Below are 14,392 nucleotides of genomic sequence, written 5' to 3'. Positions count from 1 at the left end.
AGGTGCTGGGGTTTGAATTCTCACAGCATCACGTGGGGAGGGGCAGGGAAAGAGTGACAGGTGGGAGGGGGACACATAAGCAATCCCCAATTCGGGTTGTACAGAAGATTCCACAGAGTGAGGACAGGGTGAGGGTATTTTGCTACCTGGACCCCCCACGAAAAGCTTCATCCTGGACAAGAGAATAAGGACCTGCTGCAACCTCGGCCTGGGGTGGAGGACACCGCCCAGGCAGACTCCAGGGTTTCCAGATGTGAGACTACAGGGACTTTGAATGTGGCTGAAGAAATAGGCCTTAGTTTACTTATCCTGGGTTTTAAATTCCGAACTTTTTCAAACATACAGAGAAGTTGGGTGAATGGATTGATTGCCTGTGTACCTCCACCTAGAACTGTTAACATCTCACATATGATATTTAAGGAACCAAGTGTACCACCTCAAAATATCATAAGAAAAACAAAAGGGAATTTGGAGATTGGGAAAAACAGAATCAATGGAGCTGCACAGTGCAGAAAAGCAAAGAAAGATTAAGATAGCAATTAACACCACCCCTGAGACTGTAAATCAACCAGCTATTAAGGCTCTGATTCTACGTCAGGCACTAAAAATGCCTCCTAAGTGAAAGGGATAGAAATGCCACTGAAGCCGGGCACAGTGGCTCACACCTATAATCCCAGCACTTTGGGAGGCCGACGCAGGCAGATCACCTGAGGTCAGAACATCAAGACCATCCTGGCTAACACAGTGAAACCCCATCTCTACTAAAAATACAAAAAAATTAGCCGGGCGCGGTGGCTCACGTTTGTAATCCCAGCACTTTGGGAGGCCGAGGCGGGCAGATCACGAGGTCAGGAGATCGAGACCACGGTGAAACCCCGTCTCTACTAAAAATACAAAAAATTAGCCAGGCGTGGTGGCGGGCGCCTGTAGTCCCAGCTACTCGGAGAGGCTGAGGCAGGGGAATGGCGTGAACCCGGGAGGCGGAGCTTGCAGTGAGCCGAGATTGCGCCACTGCACTCCAGCCTGGGCAACAGAGCGAGACTCCGTCTCAAAAAAAGAAAAAAAAAAATTAGCCAGGTGTGGTAGCAGGCGCCTGTAATCCCAGCTACTCAGGAAGCTGAGGCAGGAGAATTGCTTGAACCCAGGAGACGGAGGTTGCAGTGAGCCGAGATCATGCCATTGCACTCCAGCCTGGGCAACAAGAGTGAAACTCTATATCAAAAAAAAAAAAAAAAAAAAAAGAACAAAAGAAAGAAAGAAAGAAATGCCACTGAAAGGAATATATGCTGAGGGATGTTACTCATCTTTTACTTCTACACACCATTTCTTTGAATCTTGCCCCAAATGGCATTTTCATGCATTGTCACATCAATTTGGCTCTCAATTTTCAGTGGAGGGAAATCGCAGCCCGGTGGAACCAGAACCCCCCACAGCTGGAACGCTGGCTCTGTCACCTTCTGGGGAGGTGACTTTGGGCTCCTGGTTTACTGTCAAAGTCTTGCCTTCCTCAAGGATAAAATAGAGATGATAATATCAGATGCACAAGAATTCAGTGTAGGAACAGTTAGAACAGCATGATATAGTGCCCTAGAACATTAAAGGTGCTTATGGGGCTGTTTTTAATATTGATGTTTAAATATTCATGTTGTCAACAATCAACAAGTGAATCACTTATTATGAGTCAGGTGTTAGGTTTTAGATAAAGAAGTATTTCAAGGTGCATCATCTCAGCTGGGCTCGGTGGCTCACGCCTGTAATCCCCAGCACTTTGGGAGGTCGAGGTGGAAGGATCACTTGAGCCCAGGCATTCGAGACCAGCCTGGGCAACATAGTGAGACCCTGTCTCTATTTTTTTTTAAATAAACAAAAAATAAAATAAAATAAAATAAAAACATAGCAAAAAGAGGTGCGTCATCTCTGGAGCACTGCTGGCTGTGTACTTCCCTGAGTGGTAGAAGATGAAGCTTTACCACTCTAGAGTGCAGCTGGACCCTAGTCCTGTTTCCATCATTCCTAATTGTTTGCCCTTGGGCAGGTCAACAACTGCCCTGAGCTTGTGCTCCTCACCTGTTGGGTGGGCGGGATGGTTCCACCTAGCTCAGAGGGCTAGAGGACACTCCCGCAGGGTCCTTGGTAAGAATCTCAGGGACTAACACCCAACCACCTCTAGAAGGTATGTCTTGCAAATCCGGCTGAGTTTAATGACCCTGACATATCCTTTTTTGGAATTTACAGAGGGGAGTGTAGTCCCAAACATCAGAAAGCACCACTGCCAACAAATCTGGACTTGTAAATTGATCTGCTTTTCATACCACTCATTCCTACTTCGTTTTTCTTCCTCATTATCAATGAGATCCATCTGTTCCTTAATCACAGTTGCCATCTCTCAAACTTACACCTTTCTGCTTTCTCCACACATTCTCTATGGACATTCCTACATATAATAGTCCCATTAACTTTAATGAGGTCTAAGATATTTATCTAAGATTTAGTGCCTTGCAATACCCAGGTTTCTAGGATGGCTTAGGTAGGACCCCAAAAGCCTCCCCAACTTCTGTCAACCATATCATAAGCCCCCTTTGTTAATCTTTCCACCATGCTATTATTGGAAAGTAATTTGGGAAGTAAAGGAAAAAGTATGGAATGTCATGATTTCTTTTGTTTTTTTTTTTTTTTTTGGAAACGAAGTCTCGCTTTTTCTCCCAGTCTCGGCACACCGCAGCCTCTGCCTCCTGGGTCCAAGCAATTCTCCTGCCTCAGCCTCCCGAGTAGCTGGGATTATAGGTGTGTGCTACCGCACTCAGCTAATTTTTTGTATTTTTAGTAGAGACGGAGTTTCACCATGGTGGCCAAGCTAGTCTTGAAATCATGACCTCAAGTGATCCTCCCGCCTTGGCCTCCCAAAGTGCTGGGATTACAGGAGGGAGCCACTGCGCCCGGTGGAATTTCATGATTTCTAACCATCTTATACACACACACACACACACACACACACACACACACACACACACACAGAGAGAGAGAGAGAGAGAGAGAAAGGGGGATGGGAAAGAAGACAAATACCCCTCTGCAATTCCCAAAATAACTGTGTAAATGTTTAGTATGTATTTCTTTATTGTTTAAAAAAAATTGTTTTTTGAGACAGGGTCTTACTCTGTCACCCAGGCTGGAGTACAGTGGGGTGATCTTGGCTTACTGCAGCCTCAACAGCCTGGGCTCAAGCAATCCTCCCACCTCAGCTTCCCGAGTAGCTGGCATTACAGGCACATGCTACCACTCCTGGCTAATCTTTTTTTTTTTTTTTTTTTTTTTTGTAGAGACAGGGTTTTGCCAAGTTACCCAGGCTGGTCTCGAACTCCTGAGCTCAAGCTATCTGTCCGCCTCAGCCTCCCAAAGTGTGGGGATTACAGGCGTGAGCTACCACATGCAGCCTAGTATGTATTTCCTTAATGGTCAATTAACACTGAAATAGTCTTTTATAGATTTTTGGGACTGATTTTTCATTTGTGGAGAGCTTAAAGAAAGCAACCAATTTATAAAATATTTTATAAGATGAACCATAAAGAAATAATACTTGTACACTTGGTTCACCAGAGCTGGGTTTGTTAACCAAACTATGTTGTAATCCAAATTGTGAATATAGTAAGTTTACTCCTCCAGCGTTCTTCCACACCAAAGACTCATTTGTATATTCTTCCAACCCTCACCAATTTCAATGAGGAAAAACAATCCCAAATTTCCAAACAGGTCAAATGTTAGCAGGTAAGCACCTTTTCCTCGGATGAAGTTCCTAGGGCAGCCCACTAAAGGTCATTAACCCCTCTGGGGCACTGCACTGGGGGAACAACTTTAACCACAACTGTCACTCGCTTCTACAACTGTTTATTCAGGAAAGTACATTCTCAGGTCCAATGTGTAAAGTTGGAACAAATCTATCCACCCTCAACCCCAGCTGATAACTCACACCAGGATTTCTGAACTGGGAAACAAAGGTCAGCTGCCCTTCTCTGGAGAGGAGGAGGAGCTAGTTATATCAGGCATGTGTGTAAAATCACATGGGTAGAATGGGAGACCTAGACTTTGGACTCACAACCAAGTTCAAATCTTGGCGCCATCAATTACCAGCTAAGTAACCTTGTACGAGATACTTGACCTCTACAAGTCTGTTCGCACAGCAGCAAAATGGGAACAAGTATCTACCTCTTAGCAGGTTAGAAGCTATGAAAAATACTAAAGTCTTAGCAGCCATTGCCAAGTGCTTTCCAAATGAGGTGGAGCTATTTACGCCCCTTAAGACCAGCCAAAAAGAGCAGCCAGAGCAGCCATTTTACCTCACATTTGCCAGCATTGAAGAGGCTTATTCAGACAAAATCATGTGATGGGCCAAAGATGATTCTTATATTAATTAGTATTTTTTGACTCCCTGGGAAGTTAAACATAGTTTCACATATTTGCAGCCATTTATAGTTGTTCTTTTGTGAATTTCATGTTTATGTTTATTTTCTACAATTAGGGTGAACACTTGGGGCCTTGTTCCTCCTCTTGAATAGAAATGAAAAGATTTCCAAAAATGCTGTGACACAGTTTGAGAGCATGAGTGTGAGCTCATTTCCTGTCCTGAGGACCCCAGGTAATTAGAGTTAATGACCTTGACCATATCCACAAAAACTCCTGAAAAGGGCTATGTTTACGAAAACATTTTCATGATTTTATTTCCGAACTTTGAAGTATACTTCTCAATTAGAAGATCATTTTCCTAATCTGTACATTATGCACACAATGAAAAGGAAAGATTTAGAAGTTTGAAATTTATTTGAGAACCTTAAACATATCTGTCAATTGAGTGAACTCAGAGCATTGCTAACACCTTGTGAGTCTCAGAAAGAAACTGTAGAAGTGTCCTGGGACTGTTCCCTGGGCAGTGCATACAGCACAGAGGAAAGGGCAAGTCCCCTTCACTTCCCTCATGGTTCCCTTCATTTCTGAACACCAAGGTTTTGGAAACTGCATTTATTTTATTGTTCACTAAATGTAATCCAGTTTGGGAGAAATAACATAAAACACGGGATATATAAAAACCTCCTCCAAAAATATATTAGAATAGACAATCTGGGACAGTTTTCTATATGGTCTTAAGTGACCAGTCCCTCTCCATCCCGTTACTTATCACTTCAATATCTCAATATCTGCCCCTAGCTACACACAAATTGTGTCTGTGTTTTGTATATAAATATACAGAACACACACACACACACACACACACACACACTTTTTTTTTTTTTTGGAATCACTCTGTCATTTAAGCTGGAGTACGGTGGCATGATCATGGCTCACTACAACCTCCATGCCCAGGCTCAAGTGATCCTCCCACCTCAGCCTTCCAAGAAGTTGGTGCCCACCACCATGCCCAGCTAAGTTTTTGTATGTTTTGTAGCGATGGGGTTTCACCATATTGCCCAGGCTGCTCTCGAACTCGTGAGCTCAAACAATCTGCCCGCCTTGGCCTCCCAAAGTGTTGGGATTACGGGCGTGAGCCACCACACCAGGACACGAAGCGTATTTTGATTCTCTATCCCTCTTCAACATCAGCCAGCTCCAGAAAATAAAAGGAGGAAAAATTTCCCAGGTGTGCCATGCCTTCCTTTCAATCAATACACAAACATTTCATTACCTAACATGTAGCTAAAAGGTTCCCAACATTTTGGGCTTTATGAGAGGATGGAGAGGAAGGGCCTGCAGTCTCCCTGCTGCCAACAAAATTCCAGGGCCCCCACTCTAGCCAACTTGCCCTTGGTTTTCCTGAGAATACCAAGAAGCCATCTGGTCCTCCAATGCACACTATCCGTTTCTGCCAACTCACCTCTGCATTCCCCTACAACCTCATCTTCAAGTCTTGGGCTCGTCTTTAAAACTAGGAGGACACCTACTATGTACAGCACCCTTCATGGATGAAGGAAGAAGCCTGCCTGCTTTTGAAGCTCTCAGTCTCACCTCCTCTTCCTCTCATCTTCTTTCCCATTCATCTTCAAGCCTGCCCTATGGCTCCTACAAACAGTCTCCCACTCCAGCATCCCAAATACACTTTCTCCCAAACTTGCGACTCCTCCCTTCCCTCTTCTTTCCATAGCCAGGCTTTTGAAATGGGTTGTCTAGAGTCTTTGAGGTTCCCCGTGGTGGTACTGAGATACGGAAGGTACACCGGGACAGAAGGAGGAAGCTGCTTGAAACTGCAGGAGTCTGGTCTGGGGTTCCAACTGAGGGGGAGCACTGGGCCACACCTGAGACCAGTCTGCAACTTGGCACCTTGGCTATCCTATTTGGGAAGCACTGAGCTAATGTCTCTTCTCTCTACCTTTATCACCACCACTTGCCTGGAACACTTCTCTCTGTGGGCACCAGTAACTTCCTAATAGCTGAATTCCAAAAGCTCCTCTTATTTGTTATTTATTTCTTAGAGACAGGGTCTCACTGTGTCTGTCACCCAGGCTGGGGTGCAGTGGCACAATCATAGCTCACTGTAGCCTTGAACTCCTGAGCTACCACCATGCCCAGTCAATTTTTAAAATTTTGTTAGAGATTGGGTCTTGTAATGTTGCTCAGGCTGGTCTCGAACTTCTGGCCTCAAAATATCCTACCGCCACAGCCTCCTGAGTAGCTGGGATTACAGGCACAAGCCACAGCATCTGGCTCAAAAGCTCCTCTTGACTCCTCGATCTTCTTCTCCCCCCTCTCTCTCTGTGGCATCTAACACCAAGGACTCTCCCCCTCCCCCTCCCCCTCCCTCTCCCCTCTCTCTCTCTCTCTCTCTCTCTCTTTCTTTCTTTCACTCTTATTGCCCAGGCTGGATTTTTTCTTCCTTTCAGATGGAGTTTCACTCTTGTTGCCCAGGCTGGAGTGCAATGGCGCAATCTCGGCTCACTGCAACCTCTGCCTCCCAGGTTAAAACAATTCTCCTGCCTCAGCCTCCCAAGTACCTGGGATACAGGCACCACCTCCTGGGTTCAAGTGATTCTCCTACCTCAGCTTCCTGAGTACCTGGGATTACAGGCACCTGCCACCATGCCCAGCTAATTTCTGTATTTTTAGTACAGACGGGGTTTCACCGTGTTTGCCAGGCTGATCTCGAACTCCTGACCTCAGGTGATCCACCTGCCTTGACCTCCCAAAGTGCTGGGATTATAGACATGAGCGATTACAGACATAAGTGACTGCACCTGGCCTCCCCTTTCTTTCCCTCCAGCTTCCATGATGTTTCATCATGGAAGCTGGAGGGAAAGAAAGGGGGATGGCTGGGCACGGTGGCTCACGCCTGTAATCCCAGCACTTTGGGAGGCCGAGGCGGGCGGACCACGAGGTCAGGAGATCGAGATTATCCTGGCTAACACAGTGAAACCCCATCTCTACTAAAAATACAAAAAATTAGCCAGGCGAGGTGGCGGGCGCATGTAGTCCCAGCTACTCGGGAGGCTGAGGCAGGAGAATGGCGTGAACCCTGGAGGGTGGAGCCTGCAGTGAGCCGAGATCGCACCACTGCACTCCAGCCTGGGCAACAGTGAGACTCCGTCTCAAAAAAAAAAAAAAAAAAAAAAAAAGAAAAAGAAAGGGAGAGGGGAGTCCCTAAGCGCTCCTCCTACCTTACCCAGTGCTCCCTTCCATCCTCCTCCAATGACTTCTGTCCCTGCTCTAAGCATCTCTTCCCCCTTCTTCTCTACCTCTGTTACATCACCCAGTTTCAATCATCCCCTCAACATCCCCTCACACCTAACGTGTCTCCAATGAAACCGAGGGGTTCCTCCCAATGAGAGCCTCTCATAGACTGTGTGGGCTCTGTTATTGCCAAAATATTCAGTAAGCATCTGTCCACCACTGGGGAGGCAGAGATTGGGGAGGCCTCCCCACCTACAGAAGTCAGTCCCCAGGTGCCCGAGCTTGGACACCAGGAATTAACTGTGACATCAGCCACTTTCTGGATCTGGTACCTCCCCTCCCCACAGAGGTACAGACAAGAATCCCATTTCCTCCCATCCACCTTTCCTTTCCACTCTGCTACTCTGAAGCCCTTTTCACCTCACCCCTGGCTCCTGTGAGTCTAATTGCTCTATGCCCTTCTAGGTCTTCCTCCTCCAATCCACCATTATCTTTCTAGCCACAAGTACAAGTCACATCACTTCCCAGCCTAACTTCTGATGGTTCTCTGCTGCCTCTCGAATAAGATCAGATTCCATCCCTGGCATTCTATGTCCCTTAGCCCATGTCCTGGCCCCTTATCCTTCCAGGCAAATGGAACTGAAATAAGCTGCATTACCCCAAATCGCGCTGAACTTTTCCTTCCTCCATGTCTTCGCTCTCCTGGTGCTGGCTCCCACCTCAAGACGAGAGTGAAGGAGGACTTCCACTTTTTCACTCTAAATGCTTCCTCTTACTATTTACATTCTTCTAAATTAACAAGAATTACCTGGATTAAAGAATGACTGAGTTTTAAGGACTAGTTTAAACCTACTTCTTCGACCTGCCGTCTTGGATCACCCAGGAAGTAATTTTTCTCAATTTCTATTATGAAAATGCTTCTCCAGACTTTACTACCTCTTAACTTCTTATTACAGTGCTACCATGACTTCTTTCCTACTTAATTTTTAAATCCTTTAGGGCAAAGCCTGGGTCTTATCTTGTTTCCCATGGTCCCTTAGCCATTGCCCATGATAGGTATCCAATAGACTTCAGCTGAAGAAGTTGAGGAGTTAGGAAGTAGTTTTAAGAGTGCAAATCTAGGCCGGGCGCAGTGGCTCACGCCGGTAATCCCAGCACTTTGGGAGGCCGGGACAGGTGGATCACGAGGTCAGGAGTTCGAGACCAGCCTGGCCAACGTGGTGAAACCCTGTCTCTACTAAAAATACAAAAATTAGCTGGGCATGGTGGCAGGCACCTGTAATCCCAGCTACTCAGGAAGCTGAGGCAGGAGAATCACTTGAACCCAGGAGGCAGAGGTTGCAGTGAGCCAAGATCGTACCACTACACTCTAGCCTGGGTGACAGAGTGAGACCATGTCTAAAAAAAAAAAAGAGTGCAAATCTAAATTTCCCTAGGTTGGCAAGTAAAAGGTGTCTCTGAATTAGAATGTAAGTAGGGCCTTCCTATTATAGAAGATTTAAAAGATTCAGCGAGTTAATCATATACACTCTTTTTATTTCGCAATTATTTTAGTAACACTGCACATCATTGTAAAGGCTGGAATACACAGACTGTGTGTGTGTGTGTGTGTGTGTGTGTGTGTGTGTGTTTTGCTTCCCTTTTCTTCAAGAATCCCTAAAAGTGTGATCAATGAAGAATGTGACCAAACTATAACTTTCCAAACTTATAACAAATCAAGTCAGCTATTCCCTGCCCAATCCACCCAACAAAAGAAAAAAGATTGACAGGTTCCCAGTCCTTCCCTATAGAGTTTGTCACCAATATTACCCCGGCAATCCAAGGGCGAAAACTTCAGCAACACAGGCCCTCTCAAAAGCTTGTTCCATGTGAAAAGCCCTCATTAAACTCTGAGTTATATTTAGGAAAAAAATGAAACAGGAGTTATATTTAGATGAAATGGCTCAAAAGAATTTTACCAAAAGCAGCATGTTTATACTGATCTTCCAAAAGAAAAGGTTTCCTTAGCTTTTACATACAACTCCTAAAAACAGACAACCTCTTCATACGTATACATACAAAGATTTTTGCTTGGATTCCTTTGGGTCTGAAAGAACAGGAGCTCCCAGGATATGAACAAGACTGCCCATGGGAAGCAGTGGGATATAAAGGACTTAAAAATGAGCACGCGTTTGAGGACCAGGACCATTTCATACAAAAACCTGAGTTGAGATGGTCTGAGAAATAATAAAGCAAAGCCTTTCGTGTGCTTGTGCTGCACGAAAGAGGTTCTGAAGTTTATAAGATGGACACAAAAACCACAGACTCCCTCAGCAATACTACCTAGAAGTGTTTCTTTCCAAAATGTCATCAGCCCTCACTTCGTGGTCACAGTCAAACTACTTTCTATCACATTGTAGCTGGCTTGCTGAACCACATTCAACATTTTCTTTTTGCCTCTTTTTTGTCTTAAACTATTTTTGGCATTCACTTTCTAATGTGTTGACTTACATTTTCTTTCTTTTCTTTTCTTTTTTTTTTTTGAGGCAGAGTCTTACTCTGTTGCCCAGACTGGAGTGAAGTGGCACGATCTCAGCTCACTGCAACCTCTGCCTCCCAGATTCAAGAGATTCTCATGCCTCAGTCTCCGATGTAGCTGGAATTACAGGTGCTTGCCACCACACCTGGCTAATTTTTGTATTTTTAGTACAGATGGGGTTTCACCATGTTGGCCAGGCTGGTCTCTAACTCTTGACCTCAGGTGATCCGCCCACCTTGGCCTCCCAAAGTGCTGGGATTACAGGCGTGAGCCACCGCACCCAGCCAACTTACATTTTCCTAACAAAATTCTAGGCAACAGCCCCAAAGTGGTTTAGTAAACCGTGAAGCCTTTTCAGAAATGAATGTATAATTTTGAGGTGATTATTTGAAAAATGGTTTGTGGCAGTTATTCCTCTCTTCACAGGGTCCCAGGGCCTCCAGACAAGAAGCAATTGCAGCTCACAGAGACTTGGCCCACATCCCATGCTGAGGGGACCTCTTCTCTAAAGAGCCTCAGGAAAAAGCCACTTCCCAACATCCCAGCCAAACCAGAGTGGAGGGCAAGGGTGATGGCTCATGGGGAGAGATGGCCAGATTGTAGGACGGGCCAGCCCCCAGTGGTCTCAGCAGGAATTATGCCAGTGGGTGAGGCTGTTGAAGCCTCCTGCCTGCTATTCCTAGGGTTCATTAACACCCTGAAAACACTCCAGCCAATTCCCACTTCTGCATCTGGCTTGGTATTTCCAGAGGAAGTGTTAGAGCAGCAGATAACTGGGGTCACCTAATTTTATACTACCTCTAGGCCTTAGAGCAGCAAAGCCTAAAGTGGTGCAGTTTAGAGGCCAAACAATAAAAAAGACCTAAGATGTCAGAGAGATCGGATCATATATCCCAGGCACTTTCCTCCCTCCTCCCTCCCCACCCATATCTATCCACATTCATTTTACCAGGCTGGGAAACCAACAGAGGGCCACTTTGTCTGTACCTACCATTTGCCTACAGTGACAAATACCTTAATTATATTAATAGAATCATTCAGAGGAAAACCATCATCTCCACCCTATGGTCCAGACAACCAAGTGCTTAAGTGTTTCCTCACTTGCTTTACTTACTGGTAGCAAAAGAACAGGGTCAAATTAGGTTTAACTGTGCTGACCTAACGGCAGGACACTTCCCCAGTATATCCGTGAACTAACAGCAAAAGGCACAGAGACACAGAAACATTGGGAACTGAACTAACTTCTGTAAGGGCAAGTCACCAGGGAGACAAGATGTAGGTATGGGGGTGGGATGGGACTAAGTCCCCAAGAAAGTACATGTCCTAGGAGGCTTGAAAGGAGGCTGGCGTCTGGGCCAGGGCAGGGAACAACTGCAGAGATGAACAAGGACAGTCAGAGAGGCAAGCAGAGACGAAAGGTTCGCTGCCTCAAGGAGGACTCCAAAATCCCACACGGGCCTGGATTTAGTAATCAGGAATCTCCAGGATCAGCAAGAATCAGCCTTTGGAAGTTCTTAGGCGAAAGAACACAACGTGACAGAAGGAAGGAAGGAGGGGACACTAACAAAAATCTGTCTCACTTGGACTGTCAGAGAGAGGAGACAACAGAGCCTGGATGAATCAAAATGCCCTAAAAAGAAATGGGTGCATGGAGAAATAGCCTTGAGGGAGCCATAGTCATATCTGATGGTGAAATAGTCATTTCTAGTGACTTTAACTGCACCAGGACTTGGCTGAGGGCTGATGCACAGATGCTAGTGCCTCCCAGACCCCTCTCTCTAGATATCCTAATGGTAAATGGAAACCTGAGACTTTAGCGGCATTAACTCTCCCCCATCCGCAAAGTTACACGAATCCCATCAAAACTTGCAGAACTAAGCTACATGTATGGGTACTGGTGGGAATCACTGAAAACCTAATTAAGACTGCAGCAGCTCGTTGATCCCCCCCCTTTGATTGGCACGCACCTCTTTTCTTTTAATGAGAAAAAGCAACAGCCATAGACCCACATCCAGTTTTCACTGCAAAAGTGACACTTACATTCAGGACTTCCTGGGGTGCTCCAGGCCAGCAGGGCCAAAGCTGCAAGGCCTCCCTCCCTCTCGGGGCAAAACTGTGAGGTCTGTGTAGTCCTACTCCCCATTCCCCTCTCTCTCAGTCAGAGTCTCTCCCACCGTCCCCCGTCAACCCCCCTCCAACCCACCTGGTGATGGTAGCGCCCCTGCTGAACCAAATGTGGAGGCCTTGGCTCTCCACTGACCGCTGTACAATGACAGCAGGAATGGCCATTCAGCACCTAGCCTTTCTCTACCACCCTTTGATTATCATCGTTATTTTAGGGCAGCCTTAGCATAAAGTGTGTTGTTGGGACCCTGCTCCTAAGAGGCTAACACTCCCTGCCCCCTTACCCACCGTCGACAGCGAAGTGGCAGGCACTGGGAAGCTAGGCAGGAAGCAAAGAACTACTACGATTCACATCGCGCCCAAGAAGCAGCACGCGGGAGCCTGGCACACAGTAGGTAGGCGTTCACCCAAGATCTGTCATCGGACCCAGTACCTGGGCAGGGAGCCTAGGGGTGGAGTGGCGGCTTGGGGGACACAAAGGCCTCGCCAGCCCCCAGCTGCGCCCCTCGCAACGCGGGGGGCGGGAGTTTAGAGCCAGAGAGAGGAGACGAAGGAATCCGCCCTCATTTGCACGTCGTCTGGGGCCCGGTCAATTTGCTTAATCACCGCTCTAAATGCCAGCGCGCAGCACACAATACGCGCCCATTAACAGGTTTAAAGTGTCGCAGCGCTCGCTTTAAATGAGAAAAGCAGGCGACAAAAGGGGGAAAAAGCCAAGTTCCTCAACTTGAAGAATGCCTCGGGTCGCCTCGAAATCATCTACGCGAGTTTAAAATTCGGAGCTAGCTCCGCAGAAAAGCTGAGGCCCCGGTGCAAGCGCTGGGGGTGGGAACGGGGGCTGTGAATAACCCGCCACGAAAACTGGGTTTCTTAGGAACCAGCCTGCAGCCGCCCAGTGACCCGGAGTCGGAAGACAACGTCGCCAACCCAGCTCCCTAGGCCCCTTGCCCTACTGCCAGAGAAAGCTGACCGACTTCCAAGAAGGAAAGCAAGACCACCCCCCCCGCCCCAAAGCGGGCACAAATCCAAGTTTCCTTCCGTGCAGACGAAGAATTCTGGAGGCCAAGGAAGATCCCAGAGGTGGACTCCAAAACCTCAACCCGCAAGAGGGGAGAAGTTAAAGTAACTTTACTTTCATCCAGGCACTGGCCAGCGCAGCCTCGCGCTCGGCCGCCAGAGAGTAGTTCAACTCCGCAAACAAGTTCTGCTTGGGATCGGCGCAGAAGGCCCCATCCCCCACTCCATGGCCGAGCCCGGGGGCGCATCCTGCGGGCCGCGGCCTCCCACCCACCCCGGTGCGCCCGACGGGCACTCACGGTGCGCGCTCCTCCGGGAGACAGGGGTCCGTTGGAGAGGTACGGGCTGCTCAGGTCCGGGATCATCAGGAAGGGGTACCCAGGGTAGGGGGGTCCTTTAAAGAACGCGCTGTCCTGGGGCCTTCTCACTGCGAACAAGACCAAGGCGAGGTGAGGCCCAGGCCCCCGGGACAGCGCCGCGGCAGGGGGCTCGAGGCGGGAGCCGGGGACCCGAGCGCCCCCCACGCGCGCCCCACGGGGGCTGCCGCCAATAGAGGCGGAGGGCAAGGGTGCGTCCACCCGAGCGAGGGGGACCGTGGGCCGCCCGGGCTGAGCAGCAGAGAGCAGCGGGAATCGAGAGTGGGGGGCTGTCCCGGCGGGCACGTACCTTCGGCGAAATAGTCCCGTGGCTTCTGGAAAGTGTCCCGGGCGGGCTGCGGGCGCCTCTCTGCCTGCGGAGGAGACACAAAGGCGAGAGCGGGTGAGCGGACGCGGGGCCGGGATCCCCCGGGGCTGGCCGCGGTGCCTCCTTACCTCCGAGTCCGAGCTGCTGCTCTGGTTCTCCGACTCGTTGACCAGGGACGACTTGACCTCGTCTAGGTCCCGCTGCGCCGAGGCGCTGTCGCTGCTCGGCTCCTGCTCCTCGCCTCCCTCGTCCTGGAAGGGGATCAGCTCGTCGTTCGCCCCGAGGTCGTCCCCTCCGCCGGCCGCCCCGGCGCTGGAGCCGCCGCCTCCCCCGCTGCCGCCGCCGCCGCCGCCCCCGCCGCCGAGCTGGGGCATGGTGGGGCCGCGGGCCGGGGCAGCTGCT

General features: G+C 48.4%; 1 protein-coding gene across 2 annotated transcripts in view; it reads right to left on the bottom strand.

The window, feature by feature from the left end:
• TCF7L1 (transcription factor 7 like 1) overlaps positions 1 to 14,364 on the bottom strand; it is a 176,429-nt gene extending 162,065 nt beyond the window's left edge. For both annotated transcript variants that reach the window (XM_058428793.1, XM_032177768.2), the window contains exons 1-3: positions 14,119 to 14,364; positions 13,973 to 14,036; positions 13,606 to 13,733 (exon numbers count right to left, since the gene is read on the bottom strand). In XM_058428793.1, the coding sequence (XP_058284776.1) occupies positions 13,606 to 13,733; positions 13,973 to 14,036; positions 14,119 to 14,364 (438 nt within the window). The remainder of the gene's footprint in view (positions 1 to 13,605; positions 13,734 to 13,972; positions 14,037 to 14,118) is intronic.
• Between the last annotated feature and the right edge of the window lie 28 nt (positions 14,365 to 14,392).

Source organism: Hylobates moloch, unplaced genomic scaffold, assembly GCF_009828535.3.
Source record: "Hylobates moloch isolate HMO894 unplaced genomic scaffold, HMol_V3 SCAFFOLD_15, whole genome shotgun sequence".
Taxonomy (NCBI): domain Eukaryota; kingdom Metazoa; phylum Chordata; class Mammalia; order Primates; family Hylobatidae; genus Hylobates; species Hylobates moloch.
The sequence above is the reverse complement of the archived record's forward strand: the minus strand, read 5'-3'. Positions and strand labels throughout refer to the sequence as shown.